Source organism: Synchiropus splendidus, chromosome 12 (genome assembly GCF_027744825.2).
Source record: "Synchiropus splendidus isolate RoL2022-P1 chromosome 12, RoL_Sspl_1.0, whole genome shotgun sequence".
Lineage (NCBI taxonomy): Eukaryota > Metazoa > Chordata > Actinopteri > Syngnathiformes > Callionymidae > Synchiropus > Synchiropus splendidus.
In genome coordinates this window covers 4,004,396-4,017,575 of record NC_071345.1, presented here as the reverse complement: position 1 = coordinate 4,017,575, position 13,180 = coordinate 4,004,396, and the positions used below count along the sequence as shown (strand labels likewise).

At 43.8% G+C, this 13,180-nt stretch overlaps 1 protein-coding gene across 4 annotated transcripts in view; it reads right to left on the bottom strand.

The window, feature by feature from the left end:
• emilin1a (elastin microfibril interfacer 1a) overlaps positions 1 to 13,180 on the bottom strand; it is a 52,414-nt gene that overhangs the window by 1,846 nt on the left and 37,388 nt on the right. For 3 of the 4 annotated variants that reach the window (XM_053880533.1, XM_053880532.1, XM_053880529.1), the window contains 10 exons: positions 5,555 to 5,671; positions 4,752 to 4,948; positions 3,973 to 4,078; positions 3,789 to 3,897; positions 3,556 to 3,729; positions 2,232 to 3,485; positions 911 to 1,325; positions 587 to 712; positions 498 to 515; positions 269 to 403 (listed from right to left, as the gene is read on the bottom strand). In XM_053880533.1, coding sequence (XP_053736508.1) covers positions 269 to 403; positions 498 to 515; positions 587 to 712; positions 911 to 1,325; positions 2,232 to 3,485; positions 3,556 to 3,729; positions 3,789 to 3,897; positions 3,973 to 4,078; positions 4,752 to 4,948; positions 5,555 to 5,628 — 2,608 coding nt within the window. In that variant the 5' untranslated portion in view covers positions 5,629 to 5,671. The remainder of the gene's footprint in view (positions 1 to 268; positions 404 to 497; positions 516 to 586; positions 713 to 910; positions 1,326 to 2,231; positions 3,486 to 3,555; positions 3,730 to 3,788; positions 3,898 to 3,972; positions 4,079 to 4,751; positions 4,949 to 5,554; positions 5,672 to 13,180) is intronic. The other variant, XM_053880530.1, reaches the window with a different exon arrangement.

The window sequence follows — 13,180 nt, the reverse complement described above, 5'->3', positions numbered from 1 at the left end:
CACAATTATAATATAATGCAATAACAAGACGATATTTTTACCTAAAAAATGATTTAATTCACTAGAAAACATTACAATAAAACTGACGACTTTACATACAAATACAATTGTATCAATCAATTCTAAATAATTACTTTTCAGGCAAATACATAAGTTGCTTTGCTAAAACTGGTTACACACAAAAAAAGACAATGAATGGACTAATAAATAGAGTGAAAATGAAAATATGTGACATGCATATTTCAAGGCTTCTTTAAGCCCCGCCCACCTGTCTTGGGGTTGTAGGCGCTGTTTTCGTTCACGAAGACTTTGTTGAAAACGATGGTTCCTGAGCTTCTCATTGGCTGAGTCAAAGCAGCGGAGAAGGAGAGACGTGGAACGTGGGCGTCAGAACCTGGGGGGCCTGTGGGAGGGAGAACACACACCCAGCAAGTTATTTTCCTGTTAAAGCTGAAGGTAAGAAAAAGCTTTCAGTGCTTTAAATGAACACCCCTCACCTTGTTCTCCTTTGAGACCTGAAACAGACAAAAAAATATGAGTTTAAATTTTATTATATAAAGTACTATCTGAAACAGTGGAGACTTACCAGGGGGTCCAACGGGTCCTTGCTGTCCGTCTGTGCCCGGAGGTCCAACTCTCCCCTGGAGACCAACGGGGCCTGGAACTCCTCGCTCCCCTCGTTCTCCTTGAGGCCCCGTCAGACCTGGAGGACCTGGAGTGGAGTAGAAGGAAGCTAGTTCAGACACCGCAGCTGCTTCTGTCCCCAGTATAGAGGTGACCTTAGTGCGACTTGAACTCCCACTTGAGAAGATAAAGTGAATATTTGGGGGATTTTTCTTTGGTTTATTTTCAGTGCTACTCGACCCCGCCTCCCTAAAGCCTCCCACGACCCCTGACCTCTGCGACTCACCCTTGAAGTCCTGCAGTTTAAAGTGATGGAACTCCTTGACCAAGTCCACGACGGAGGAGTTCAGCTTGTGTATTTTGTTGTGAACGTGGTGCAGCTGGACGTTCTGGATGTTGTCGATGACTTCCTCATGTGACGTGACGGTGTCATTGAGCCCGTGGACACACTCCCACAGGCCGGACACGTGCAGGTCCAGGCCCTCTTTGAGGCGGTCCAGGCTGTCGGAGAAAGAATCCAAGCGCCCGCACACTCCTTCTAGCTTGGTGAGTCGGCCATCCAGTCCGTCGCTGGAGCGCCGGCACTCCCCCACTTCCGTTGCAAAGTTGCTTCTTATTTCAGTCATCTCTTTTCCCAGGCTGTTGAATCGTGTCTGGGAGTCCTCAAAGTGTTCCGTCACCTCCTTCTGCAGCTTGTCCACCTTCAACCGAAATCCAAAACGTTACTTCCTTAAGGGATTACTATCAAAACTTTGTCAGGAAACTCAATAAATGTGCACAATGCTCCAGTATTATCAGGACAAAACCCGGAGCCATGTTTTCTCAATCCACAGAGAAAAGTTCTGTTTCAGTTCTTGTAGCCAGACAGGAGAGTGATATTTTCTCATGGGGAAATTGAAAGTTTATCATCCCACAGTGACCTGATACTTGGAGCCTCACCAGAAGAGGTCAGCGGACGGCAGTCCTCATTGAAACAATGTAATATTGCACTCAGAGGCTTTGAAATCACTACTGCAGGTGACATATTTTGATGTTCATGTTTCATCTGCACCCTTGTCTTGTAAATCCTACAATCACGACTGAGGACAAACTTGAAAGTGGATGCCAGTAACCGTATTTAACCTCGAGCTGTTTCCATAAAAACAGATTTAGCGATGGTTGGATGTTCATGAGAGAACCAAAATGGCTGATGAATGTTCTTTTTTTTTTTTTTTAAATCAGAGACATTAAATTGACTCTAAAAATAAATAATATAAATATAATAAATATATTATAGAGTAACTCACAGTTTTAGCAGTTAAATCACAAAAAAAATGAAAACTAATATTTAAGTAAAGCTATAAAGTGGTACAAAAAAACCAACGAATATAAATGAAAAATGATAACTCAATAACAGGATAATATAGTGAAGTGATTATTAAATATTAATCTCCTAATTTATCATTATTTTATCTCCCTAAACATTTACAGTATGTGCTTCTTTAGTTCCTGGTTGTGGCAATGCTGTGGTACTTCATTGCAAAATACATTTGAATTGATCCTAAAACCGTAAAAGCTTTGACAGTAAATATTGTCTATGTTTTAATAACCAGCATCCCTGCCGTTACCTCGGCGATGATGTTGTCGTTGGTGCCGATCAGGTTGGTCAGCTGGTTCCCTTGTGTCAGCACGCTTCTTCCCAAGCCCTTCAGAGTGTGGTTGATGGAGTTGAATGTCACCATGACCCCGGCCAGCTCTCCCTCTATGGACTTGAGATGACCTCCCAGCCTTCCACTGTGCACAGAGTGACCATCCAGACGGTCCTTCAGATCGTTGATGTTGACCTTGCACTGTCCGGTGCACTCCTCCACTTCCTCTCGGAGTCGTCCCACTTCCTCCTGGAGGTTGGAGCAGACCTGGGAGCACTGGGATTCTCCAGAGTCCACTTTCCTCCTCAGGTTTGTCAGCTCTCCGTGGCACTGGTCCAGTCCAGACTTGGTGTAGTTGGTCAACAGCCGCAAGTCTGCCTCCACACTGCTGCACACAGAGCAATCTTGGCCCAAAGTTTCCACCTCGGTGAGGATCTTGTCGAAGTTCTCCCCGTTCTCTCCAGTCACCGCGATGATCCTCTTCACGTCGCCTGCTAGGTTGATGACTTTGTCCATCAGCGAGTCACCTGACACGGTCAGGTCCTTTAATTTGGTGCTGAAGGTCTGGATCTCTTCCTGGTTGGCGACAACTCTCCACTCGAGGGTTTTGACAGAGTCTTCTGGGACCTTCCCGTTCGTGTCGTTGCACATGCTCTCCGTCGACGCCACCCGTCCATCCAGGATGGCCGTGATGTTCTCCAGCAGACCCAACCGACGGCTGTGATCCGTCACCGTGTCCCCCAGAACAGCAACATCCAGCTCCAGCTTCCCGATTTTAAAAGTGTGGTCGTCCCCTTGGGTCAGAACCATATTCCTTAGCTGGATGACGTCCCTCAGGACGGTGTCCTTCAGGTTGTTTCCGGAGTTGGTGCATCTCTGCTCCGTCTTCCTCATGGTGTTGTTCAGCCTCTTCTCCAGCTCCCTCAGTCTTCCGTTCAGCCTGTCCTCCGTCACCCTCCCCTTCCCTCCTCCGGTGCCGGCCAGCTCCTTGTCGAGCCGACCCTTAATGGTGTCACACTTGGTGGCCGTGCTGCTGACCTGGACCTCCACTTCAGTCACTCTCTTCTCCAAATCACTGACTTTGTTGCAGCAGGCCTGGGAGCGTTCTGTCTCTGTACGAGAGATCTCAAGGGTCTTTCTCATCTGCTGGTCCATGGAGCTGATCAGCTTCTCCAGAGCTTGGATCTTTTCTCTGTCCTCCTGCTGCTGGCGCCTCATGTCCTCCACACCAGCCTGACCACAGACAAGTGTTGGATGAGATTGTAGTCAGCAATGCCATGAGCTTTTGGCTGGTAAACAATACCTGACAGGAGGAGCAGGACAGAGACACTCTCCTCTCCAGCTCGGTCAGTATCTCCTCCTTCAGCGTGTTCAGCTGGTCCCCTCTATGTCCGCCACCGATGGACGCCCCGTCCAGGTCGTTGCTGCCTCCGTTCACCAGGTGGTTGTTGATGTTGAGGAGAGTTTGATCGTGGACCTGCATGATTTAACTTTGTTAAACATCCACAGTTGTTTTTTTCTCTGACGTGACCAAACCTGAGTTCTGTTGTACAGATGATCCAGCTTGCTCTGGATGTTGTTGATAGTCTCCTTCATGTGAGGCTGCGCCGAATCGGAGGGCACGATGGCTCCGTTTAGGTTCGGACTAGTGTTGAAAATATGCATTTTTAGTGCAGGACTTGTTGGTGAAATGGAAAATATAATAATCCTCAACACGTACATCTTCTGGTTGATGCTGTCAATGGTGTTCTGCATGTTGTGAAGGTCCTTGGTCAGGCCACGGATGGTTTCTTCCAGCTGCCGAATCTTCTCGCTGTCACCTGGTGATGAGGCAAACCACGATTACTAAAGCATTTCAAGTTAATGCAGCATCCTCCCAACTACAAGGTCTTTATTTAAATCCAAAGTTTGGGATTTTGTTGAATGTTGATTACCCTCAGGTGTTGGTAGAATTACGCATATTAAGTGGTATGTTTGCAGGAAATTTCATTTTTGGATTAGCTATAGGAGGAATAGCTATTCATCAACTAAAAATGTATTTGATTTTGCTGTTTTCAAATTCACTATCTAAAATAACAGTATTTTATTTATTTTGTAATTTTATTTTCACACTTTATTTTTTATGTATATTTTTATTTGTTGCATATCTAAAATAATTCTCATGTATATAATTTATTTTTGTAATTTTATTTTGACACTTTTTACAATTTCTATAAAAAGTTAATTTATTATATCATTTATTTTTTACTCTGCTACACTGATAGATTTTCTCTATTATTCACGAGTCACTATTCTAAGCATTAAACACGGTCTATTTCATCTGTTTCTAGTGAGGTCCTGTAGATAAAAAAAATGCAGTTAAAAAATAATTTCGGACAGTAATGAAAAATAAAAAAATAATAGACAAAATTATCCATTATTTTATGATCCTCTCAAATCTTGAAAGAGCCACAGCTCACTACAATATTTCATTAATAAAAAAAAAGAATTGGTTCTTACCATTCCGACTGTCTCCACCTCTCTGCCCGCCACCGGTGTTATGGCCGGTCTGTGTCACACGGGGGCGCCCTGTGTTTGTGGGTGCCTTGGGCCCATCCTGACAGTCCTCTCCTGAGTAACCGTAGCAACACTTCCACTCCATTTCTGTCACCATCTTGTATGCCACCTTGTACCTCGGCCTCCTGTACGTCCGGTAGCTGAGGATCAAATTGAGGATTTGATTTGTCGCAACAACAGCGAGTAATGACGGGCTTCTGTCACCCTTCATCTCAGGGGTAGCGTGAGAAAATAAGGCAAAAGGGAGGAGCTGAGGAGAGTTTACCGTAAGAGAGAAGGAGAATCATAAAAATGAGGGACTAGAGAGAATAAAGAAGAGATTGTTTAGCAGGGCGGGAGGCTCGACTGTGGTGCCTGGAACTGCTCCCTGCTCATTCTTGGCATAGCCCAGGTTTAGGTTGAGGCTGGAGGGATCATGCAGCCATGCTCCGGTCAAATGAGATGAGAGGGCCTTTGATTCATGCTTGCCGGCAGTTGGGAAAACCAGCTGTACATCATGATATCAACACTCCGCTGTGTTTGCCTCAAATCAGCACCAACAACACCAGCTATAGTCACACGCGGTTATGATCTGGCAGAGCAGCCGAGCGTCCAGGACCTGGCACCATCCGCCGCCCAAACTCTCCAGAGAACACAGCGGAATGAGAGGAGCAGAGCGAAGGGGGGAAAGTTCTCAGGAATTAAGGACAGGAAGTCAGCGCGGCGAGACAGAAGGTTATTCCACTGATATGTGTGTGTGAACTCACGCCACTCGAGGACACTGCCCCCAGGTACAGCGCTGGTAGTCGGGCTTGATGTAGGTCTCCACGCCGTCCTCCATCACACAGCTAACGGTGCGTGTCACCACATACGCACACCAGTTCCTGCCAGCACACAGAGAGGAAATGACTGTCCAGTTTACCATGAGCTAACACACACACATGGTCGTTTCACGTGAGCAGAGCTGGACCAGACCCGGAAGAAACCTAGTAGCACTGTTACCCTGTAGTGATAGGTAGATGAAGCTTCGTGAAACAGTGTCTTGATTTTCAGAGGCCACTAGAGGGCACTGTCTGCTGTAAAATGTTTGGACTTGAACAACCAATTCAATGAAACCGCACTTCATTGATAAACAAAGAGCGCCATCTGGTGGCATCTAGGGATGGGGCGCTATGGACAAAAAAAATTTCGGCAAATCCATTTTCATTCTGTTCCATGTATTGCACACTACAGTCTCTCTGTTATGATGAAACTTATGAGTGGAGTTTGTCTCCAACATCATTATTTGTTTATGTTTAAATATAATAGTGGACTAAGCATAGAGATGACAAATTCAATGTTTCACGTCTCTGGTAGAAGCCGCTGGTGTCTGACCGGGTGCTCTGCCAGATTTATTTAGGGGTCAGATTGAGCCGTCTGTCTGCTATATTTCATGTCTCTGAACAGTTGACTTGAACTATGGAGCAGTCTGGACACATTTCCTTGATGCTATTAAAGAAATATTAGAAATTATGTAATTGTGGAGATCGCGTTTGGCAGTATATCGTGTACAATAAGTTATCGCCCATCCTTAGTGGCCTTTGAAAATTATGACACTGTTTCATCAACCCTGCAATCCAGCCATCACTAAGTGAGGGGATGACATATAAATTCACACTGTAGGTTTGACTGTGCGTGAGAGGCGAGTCATGTGATTGATGGGTGACCTGCCCAGGATGTCCACCGCCCCTTGCCCTAAGCAGCTGGGACAGAATAGAAGATAAAGAATGAAGGAGTAGAGAAGAAAAAGTAATAAAGGAGTTCACAGAAAAACATACTCGTATGCACACAAGTTCACACACTGCTCCTCCCAGGTTCCTGGCAGAGACCGATTTGAGGCATAAAACCAAACATAAAGAGTTGACTATGAGACTCCGGAGATTTGAGATCAATATCTGAACTCTTGATTATTATTCTGGACAACAGTCGAGTGATATTGTCCCCCAGGACAAACAAAGATCACGTCTGGATAAGAGGAAGGCTTCAACAATGGCAGCTATTGTGTGCTGGACTCTATACAACTCCAACACACTCACAATTCCCAATCAATAAGATCAAGAGCAAACAAAGAAACTATAAACAGTCACACAGTTTCTGTGAACTCAATCACACGTTCAATCGACAATAAAAACAACTGAAAAGACGAGCCTCAAAGTCAGTAAGAGGAGCTATTGGTGGGAAATGTATTTACAAAACCTGTGCAGCATGAAGAAGGTCGGTCGATAGAATCATCCAAAACAATTTTCCAATTTTTGTTGAAGTAAATCCAAGTCAGGATACGCCAAACCCTGGCTGAGTGAGGCCGCGGTTTCAATGTGAAGATCTGGACTCAGCCTGATTCCATGATGGAGTCAAAACTGAGTGTCAAGACACACTGGTTTTTCATAAAAATGCACCTTAAATTGTAAAAATCTTTGTCAATATACTGAGTACTGTTCATAAAAGTGCGTAAAATATTGCCATCACTGAATTTCACAGTGCTAGTGTTATAAAATGAATTGTAGATTTATTTTTCACATTTTAGATGCAAAATAAAATAAATGACAAAAAAATGTAAACAGAAAAAAAAGTGCTCAATTTAAACCAAAACATGCAGCCAAATCTTGACTTAATGTTTTCAACTACAATACTTGGATCATTCATGACATTGAATACACACACATTTCTCATTAATTTCTATTATTTAAACGGTCAACTTTTGCTGCAGTTGATATAGTAAGTTTCATTTAAATCTGAAAGTGAAACCAACAGAACTTCATCACTAAAGGTTTATTTCTAGGTTCACAGGAAACCTTGATGAGAAAACCCACATTGTTGACTCAATATGTCCTCAAAATGTTCCTCCATGACCTGGTCTGACCTCGCAGATGTGACCCACTGATAAAGCTTTGACAGGTTTTAAAAACACGGCTGCCTTTTACTCTTCTTTCATCAGATTCATATTAGCTGAGATCCCTGTCTGCAGTGCGGAGATGAGTGGCAGCTATTAGTGTCATGTCATGTTGATCCGGAGGAGTTTTTCGGGGAAGAGGACGTGAATAAAAGAGCTCCTTCATGGTGGAGCATCCATCAGCAGCTCTGCTGCGTCTGTTTGACTCATTGAGCCAGTGGTTCTCAACTGCTGGGTCGTGGACTTTTAGTTTTTATTTTGAGGCACTCATCATTGAACCTTTAACTGCCAGCTCTTCCAAAAAGTAGAGCAAATGCTCAACCTTTTGAACTCGTACTTAATGAATCCCTCATCCAAGACCTCCTCTTCATCCCAGAGCTCATGTCGCCAACATAAAGACCATCTCACTTTGATCCTGCTGAACCCGCGCTGACCCTGGATCGTGCCCGCGACTGTATGTGGGAAAGAGAACATGAATAATTAGCTGTAAGACCTTCACTGGCAGCAACCTTTGTAGCTTCAAAACTGTTGACCTACTTATGGATGATGGGGATTCAGGATGTAAATGAAACCTCCAGGGGTCAAATCAAGCAGAAACGTGCTTAAATCATTCAGATTGGGACTCGAGTCATTTGTGTTAGAGGTGAAAGCTCATCGGCAGGACAGCATTATGAACAAAAGCAGCTGAAGCCCATTTGATGCCGTGAGGTACCAAAACTTTCACTCTGTAAAAGCCTCAAACACTAAGAAACTAACAAGCAGTTTCCCTCAAATCCAGTGACTGAAAGAAGTGTTCTGCACTGCTGTTGGTGACACACTGGGAGATGGGTTTCTTGGTTCAGATATAGACAACAACACACACTGGTGATAAATTGAGAGCCACCATTTCAAGTAAAAGCTGTAAGAAAGCTGTGGAAACACACAAAAATATGACCCAGAAAAGCCCGAAAACCAGCCTCACCTCTGACTGAAATGCTCACCACTATGGCCTTGAAAACAGTCTTTAAAGTCCCTGTCAGTCTCTGCTCTCAGAACAAGTCCGTGTGAATGTGTATTAATGACACGGCTGGGAAAGAAGAAGTATTGTACTGAAAAGTACAATTTCCTGGCCTGGGTGGGGGGGATGAAGATTAAAAAAAGGGAAGTTTGTTTCCCGCTGTAAATGGCTGGGGATGAAATTACACTACTTTCCTTCAATTATGTTTGCTGTGCCTTAACTGCCTCTAATAAAAGTAAGATGCAGTTACTCCATCTCTCTGAAACCCAGCTCGGCTATCGCCCTGAAAACAGTCATGAGTGGGAGGCAGATCCGCCCGAGGTCAGCATCTTCACTGAGTGTTATTTGGCTGCATTTAAACACGTATTGTGTATCCCAAACATGCTCAAAGCAGCTTACGTGCATGATGTCAACGGCCTCCTCCGGCGCTGAACGCATTTGTCTGACTTAATATTCCGTCCTGCGGTCGGTGATACTGCAGATATACAGCGTATGTTTTCACTCACAGCTTGGCACATTTCGGAGTCTGAACCGCCGCAGAAATGAAATCAGTCACAAACGCAGCTGTCTCTTACAGGCTGTTGATATAACCAGCTCTGTGGTTTATGCTGGAGAGTTTCATCCGCGGCGGTAAATCTACCATCTCTAACAGGAGTTGGAGCAGAACATGGCTTTGAAGTACATCGAGACCTCTTCTCCGTGTCGTGATTCAGCACCAGTGATGAGGACTATTCTGTCGTGGCGAAGGCCGTCGCCGTGATAGAGATCTGGGCTCTTATATAAATACCCCCACTGTATTTCTCTTCTCACTTCTGAGCAGACACAGATGGAACTGCGTACACAAAACTACTCCACACACCGCCCCTGCTGCCATGTCATTTTCCATCCCTCCATCACTGGAGAGGCATAAAAGCAGCCTTTATATTTGACAGACGATGACTAATTGCGAGTTTAAAAATTAGAGGACAGCAAGGCTTTCTCCACAAATCTTCATGAGAGCTCCTGACACTGAACCTTTCAGTCCCTCTAGCAGCAACAACAATTGTAAAGCATTCCAAACACTAATCCAATTAAGCCCCATTAATCCTAATGGCCGCTGGAAAAATTGCAGGAAATCTGTTAAAGAATCTTTTTCTTGAATTTAAAATGCATCATCTTCCACACAGTCCAACATCAACACAGTCAGATGGCAGGCCCCAATAGATAACTCCATTGTCACAGACAGCTTTCAATGTATTTCCTGCTAAGTACAATGGTCTCAGACTTCGAGGTTGACACCCATTTGTGGCCCTAAATTCAATTTTAAACAAGATGAAAATATGCTTGAAAATGGCACAAGTTGAATGAAATTGCCCCAGCAATGAGCAACAGCACATGACTACAACACTTGGCGCCAATAAGGTAATTGGCAATGGAAGTGTTCCAGTTCAGGGCACAGGTTCAGCTGCAAGTACACGTGGAACTTAAGCGTTTTGATATGTGTTCTCATGCAGACACCCCGCAGTCATACCACCTGACCCCTTCAGGAAGTGGATCACGCAGTCCGTTTCCACATTTAAGCGGCAACGAAACGCAATAGAGGTCCTTGGTCCTTAACCATATAGTATATTCTATTTTTATTATTTTCATTTCGAGCCATTAACCCCTACAGTCGCGCACAACAATCCTATAATAGTGAGCGAGGAGGCAGCATGACTGGAATCAATCTCAATGAATGAAGATGAAGAATGAGTTTGCGTTCAAATATTCCTTAAATTGAAAGCTTGTTATGTTTTGAATTTTTTTTTTCCAATTTAGAATGTAATTTCAATAGAAACTTGTTCACTTAAGAGGAAAAGTGAGATTGTGAAGTGAAAAAAAATGTTGGTGAAAAATGTACCAAACTAAAGCTGTAAAACGAACCAATGCTTCTGTGCACGATTTCACTCCCACCAATTAATGAGATGCTAGAAGGAATGCTAGAAATCACACATGTATAGTTACAATAAATCTCCACTTATGTAGCTTTAGGAGACAAAAAACAAACAAGCACAACATTAGCACGCAGTAAAACCAAAGGAAAGGCTGCTCTCATGAAAATGCTGGATATGAAACCAATCTAGGTGGCGCTATTAACAATACTGGACATTTCTGTATCTCCTGCTTTTGTGCATGTGCTTCTCATGAATAGTATTCCAGAGGCAAGTCTTCCTGTTTCAATAAAAACATATGAGGCCCATAACTGCATTATGTAACCCCAGGATGTTTGTTTTTACAAAAACATGAACGGTAATAAAAGAGCAATATTTCTTTTGTGGAGCTGTATTTTTTTTAAACGGATCCCTCATCACAGTTCTAAACTATACACACAACAGAGTAACTTTTGTTGGTCTCAAGTGGAACAACCTCATTTATTGAGCAACAACTCAGCTTGAGTGAAACTCTTCCACCTGTCAGAGCATCCCTATAAAACCCGCCTCCTTTTAAAGCAGGCACTCTGCGACAGGCAGGAAGCCGCCGGCTGACATCTCAACCCACACATACCAGGTTGGCTTTATTGAACGGCATCACGGCGTGAGCTCCACAGAGGAGAATCGTGGGTCAAGCCTTGAATATTTGGTGACAAAAGTGGCATAGGGACTAAGTGGGCGGAAGAAGGAATGGAAGAATGAAAAAAGGGGGGGATGCAGTTTAATACTTGAACAAAGCAAGCTCTCGGCGGTCTCTATTGTCGCAGGGGGGCTTTCATTTGGCTTCAAGGGAAGGCCTCGACAGCGCATTGAATGATTTCCATGGAAAGGGGTGTGCCGTCATGTTTGAACTGTGACCGAGAGGTCAAGCACTGCTCTGGCGGCCTTGTAAAGGTACACTCCTGTACACACACACACACACACACACAGTTATACCCAGTCACAGACGACAACAGACACACTTGAGTGCTCTTACTCATGCTCGAGTGAGCGCACGCCGACAGACAAACACACATAATGGCAGACACACATTCTTCCAGTCTTGTCTTTTAAAGCAGTTTGACACACACATTGACGGCTCTTTCCATCATGGCGGGACAAGGCGACTTGTGTAAACTTCTCTACGATTGTTTAGCCTGGCGTTCACCAAGATATACAGAGAACGTCGTCATCCCACCATCGGCTGGAGCATTATTGCTCAAATACGTCAGCGTTTGGAAGAAGAGGGTTTTCTGGCTGTCTTTCAGCCTGGATGGAAGAAGTCACCTGACCTGCCAAAACACTTCCAGCACCTCTACTTTTTGTTATCTTGGATAGAGAATCTGAATACATATTGCTCACCAGACCTTGAAAAGACGATTCATTTATTAAGATCCCAGGAATAATTGACAATAGCTGAGACTGGAAAGACTCTTACTTGGCATCAATGTATATAAAGCGATTTATTAACTCTCCTAATTAGCAGAAAATCAAACTGTCTATTTGGATAATGTCCAAGATGTGTTTAAGTCGAAGACAATCCTATTAGTACTGCGAGTACCACCCTCCTTTCACACCAACAGAGATTCACAGGTTCAAATCTTAAAGTTAAACATCGCAAAATATATACTAGAAAAGCTTTAGAGTTAGCTTTAGCTTGTTGACCTTGCAGTGTAGCTAAAACTAGTGTAAGATATCTTATTTTAACCATGATATTTGTAATGTTTACAATAGTGCCACAGTTAGCCACTTTAGCAAGGCGCAACGCTGTCACTCAACCTCATCATGGACCTGGACATAGCAGAGCACAGCGCAGCGTACAGATGAAATGCAAAACAAAAACAACAGGAAACTATCGACACTAAGTTCTCGTCACTCACACTTATACTGTATCTTTCAACTGGAATGAATGGGTCTACACACTGTGCAGCAAAAGAGAATAATGCAACCGAAAAGCATCGCACAGGAAGCAGGTGCTGAATCAGCGTAAAATGAAAAACAAAAACGAGAGGCCAGGCGGCAGAGATAGTCAAACAAACAGATGATATCTAAAGCAGAGCCAGTCAAAGTGGAAAATACAGACTAATGTTCCGGCTGCAGCTTATCTCTGCAGCCTCTCCGTGATGAGCTGATATCAGACTTCAATCAGATGTGACAGTTCAATCGCTGAGGTTGTTAAAATAAAAGAATCCCAGGACAAAGGGGAGTCTTCTCCTCAGCCTAAAACCTGCAACATTACACTAGGTTTTACGCTGGTATTTTAAACATACTGTCCTCCAGGCACCAGATCAGACATAAGTCGAAACAAAAGTTTAGAATATAAAAATAATATCAAGAGGGTGATGACCTCAGTATTTAGAGCAGGCTCTTGTTTGTTTGCGTCCTCATCCTGTTCTGTGTGTGTCACACCTCTTCCTCGTGTGCAATCAGCCTCCGAGGGTTAATGAAGTTTTCCTTGATTCCGTCACGACTCTTTGAGCTTTTATTTTGATTTTCCTCATCAGAACGTCTCCAAATCCATCCAACTACTGAGGTATAG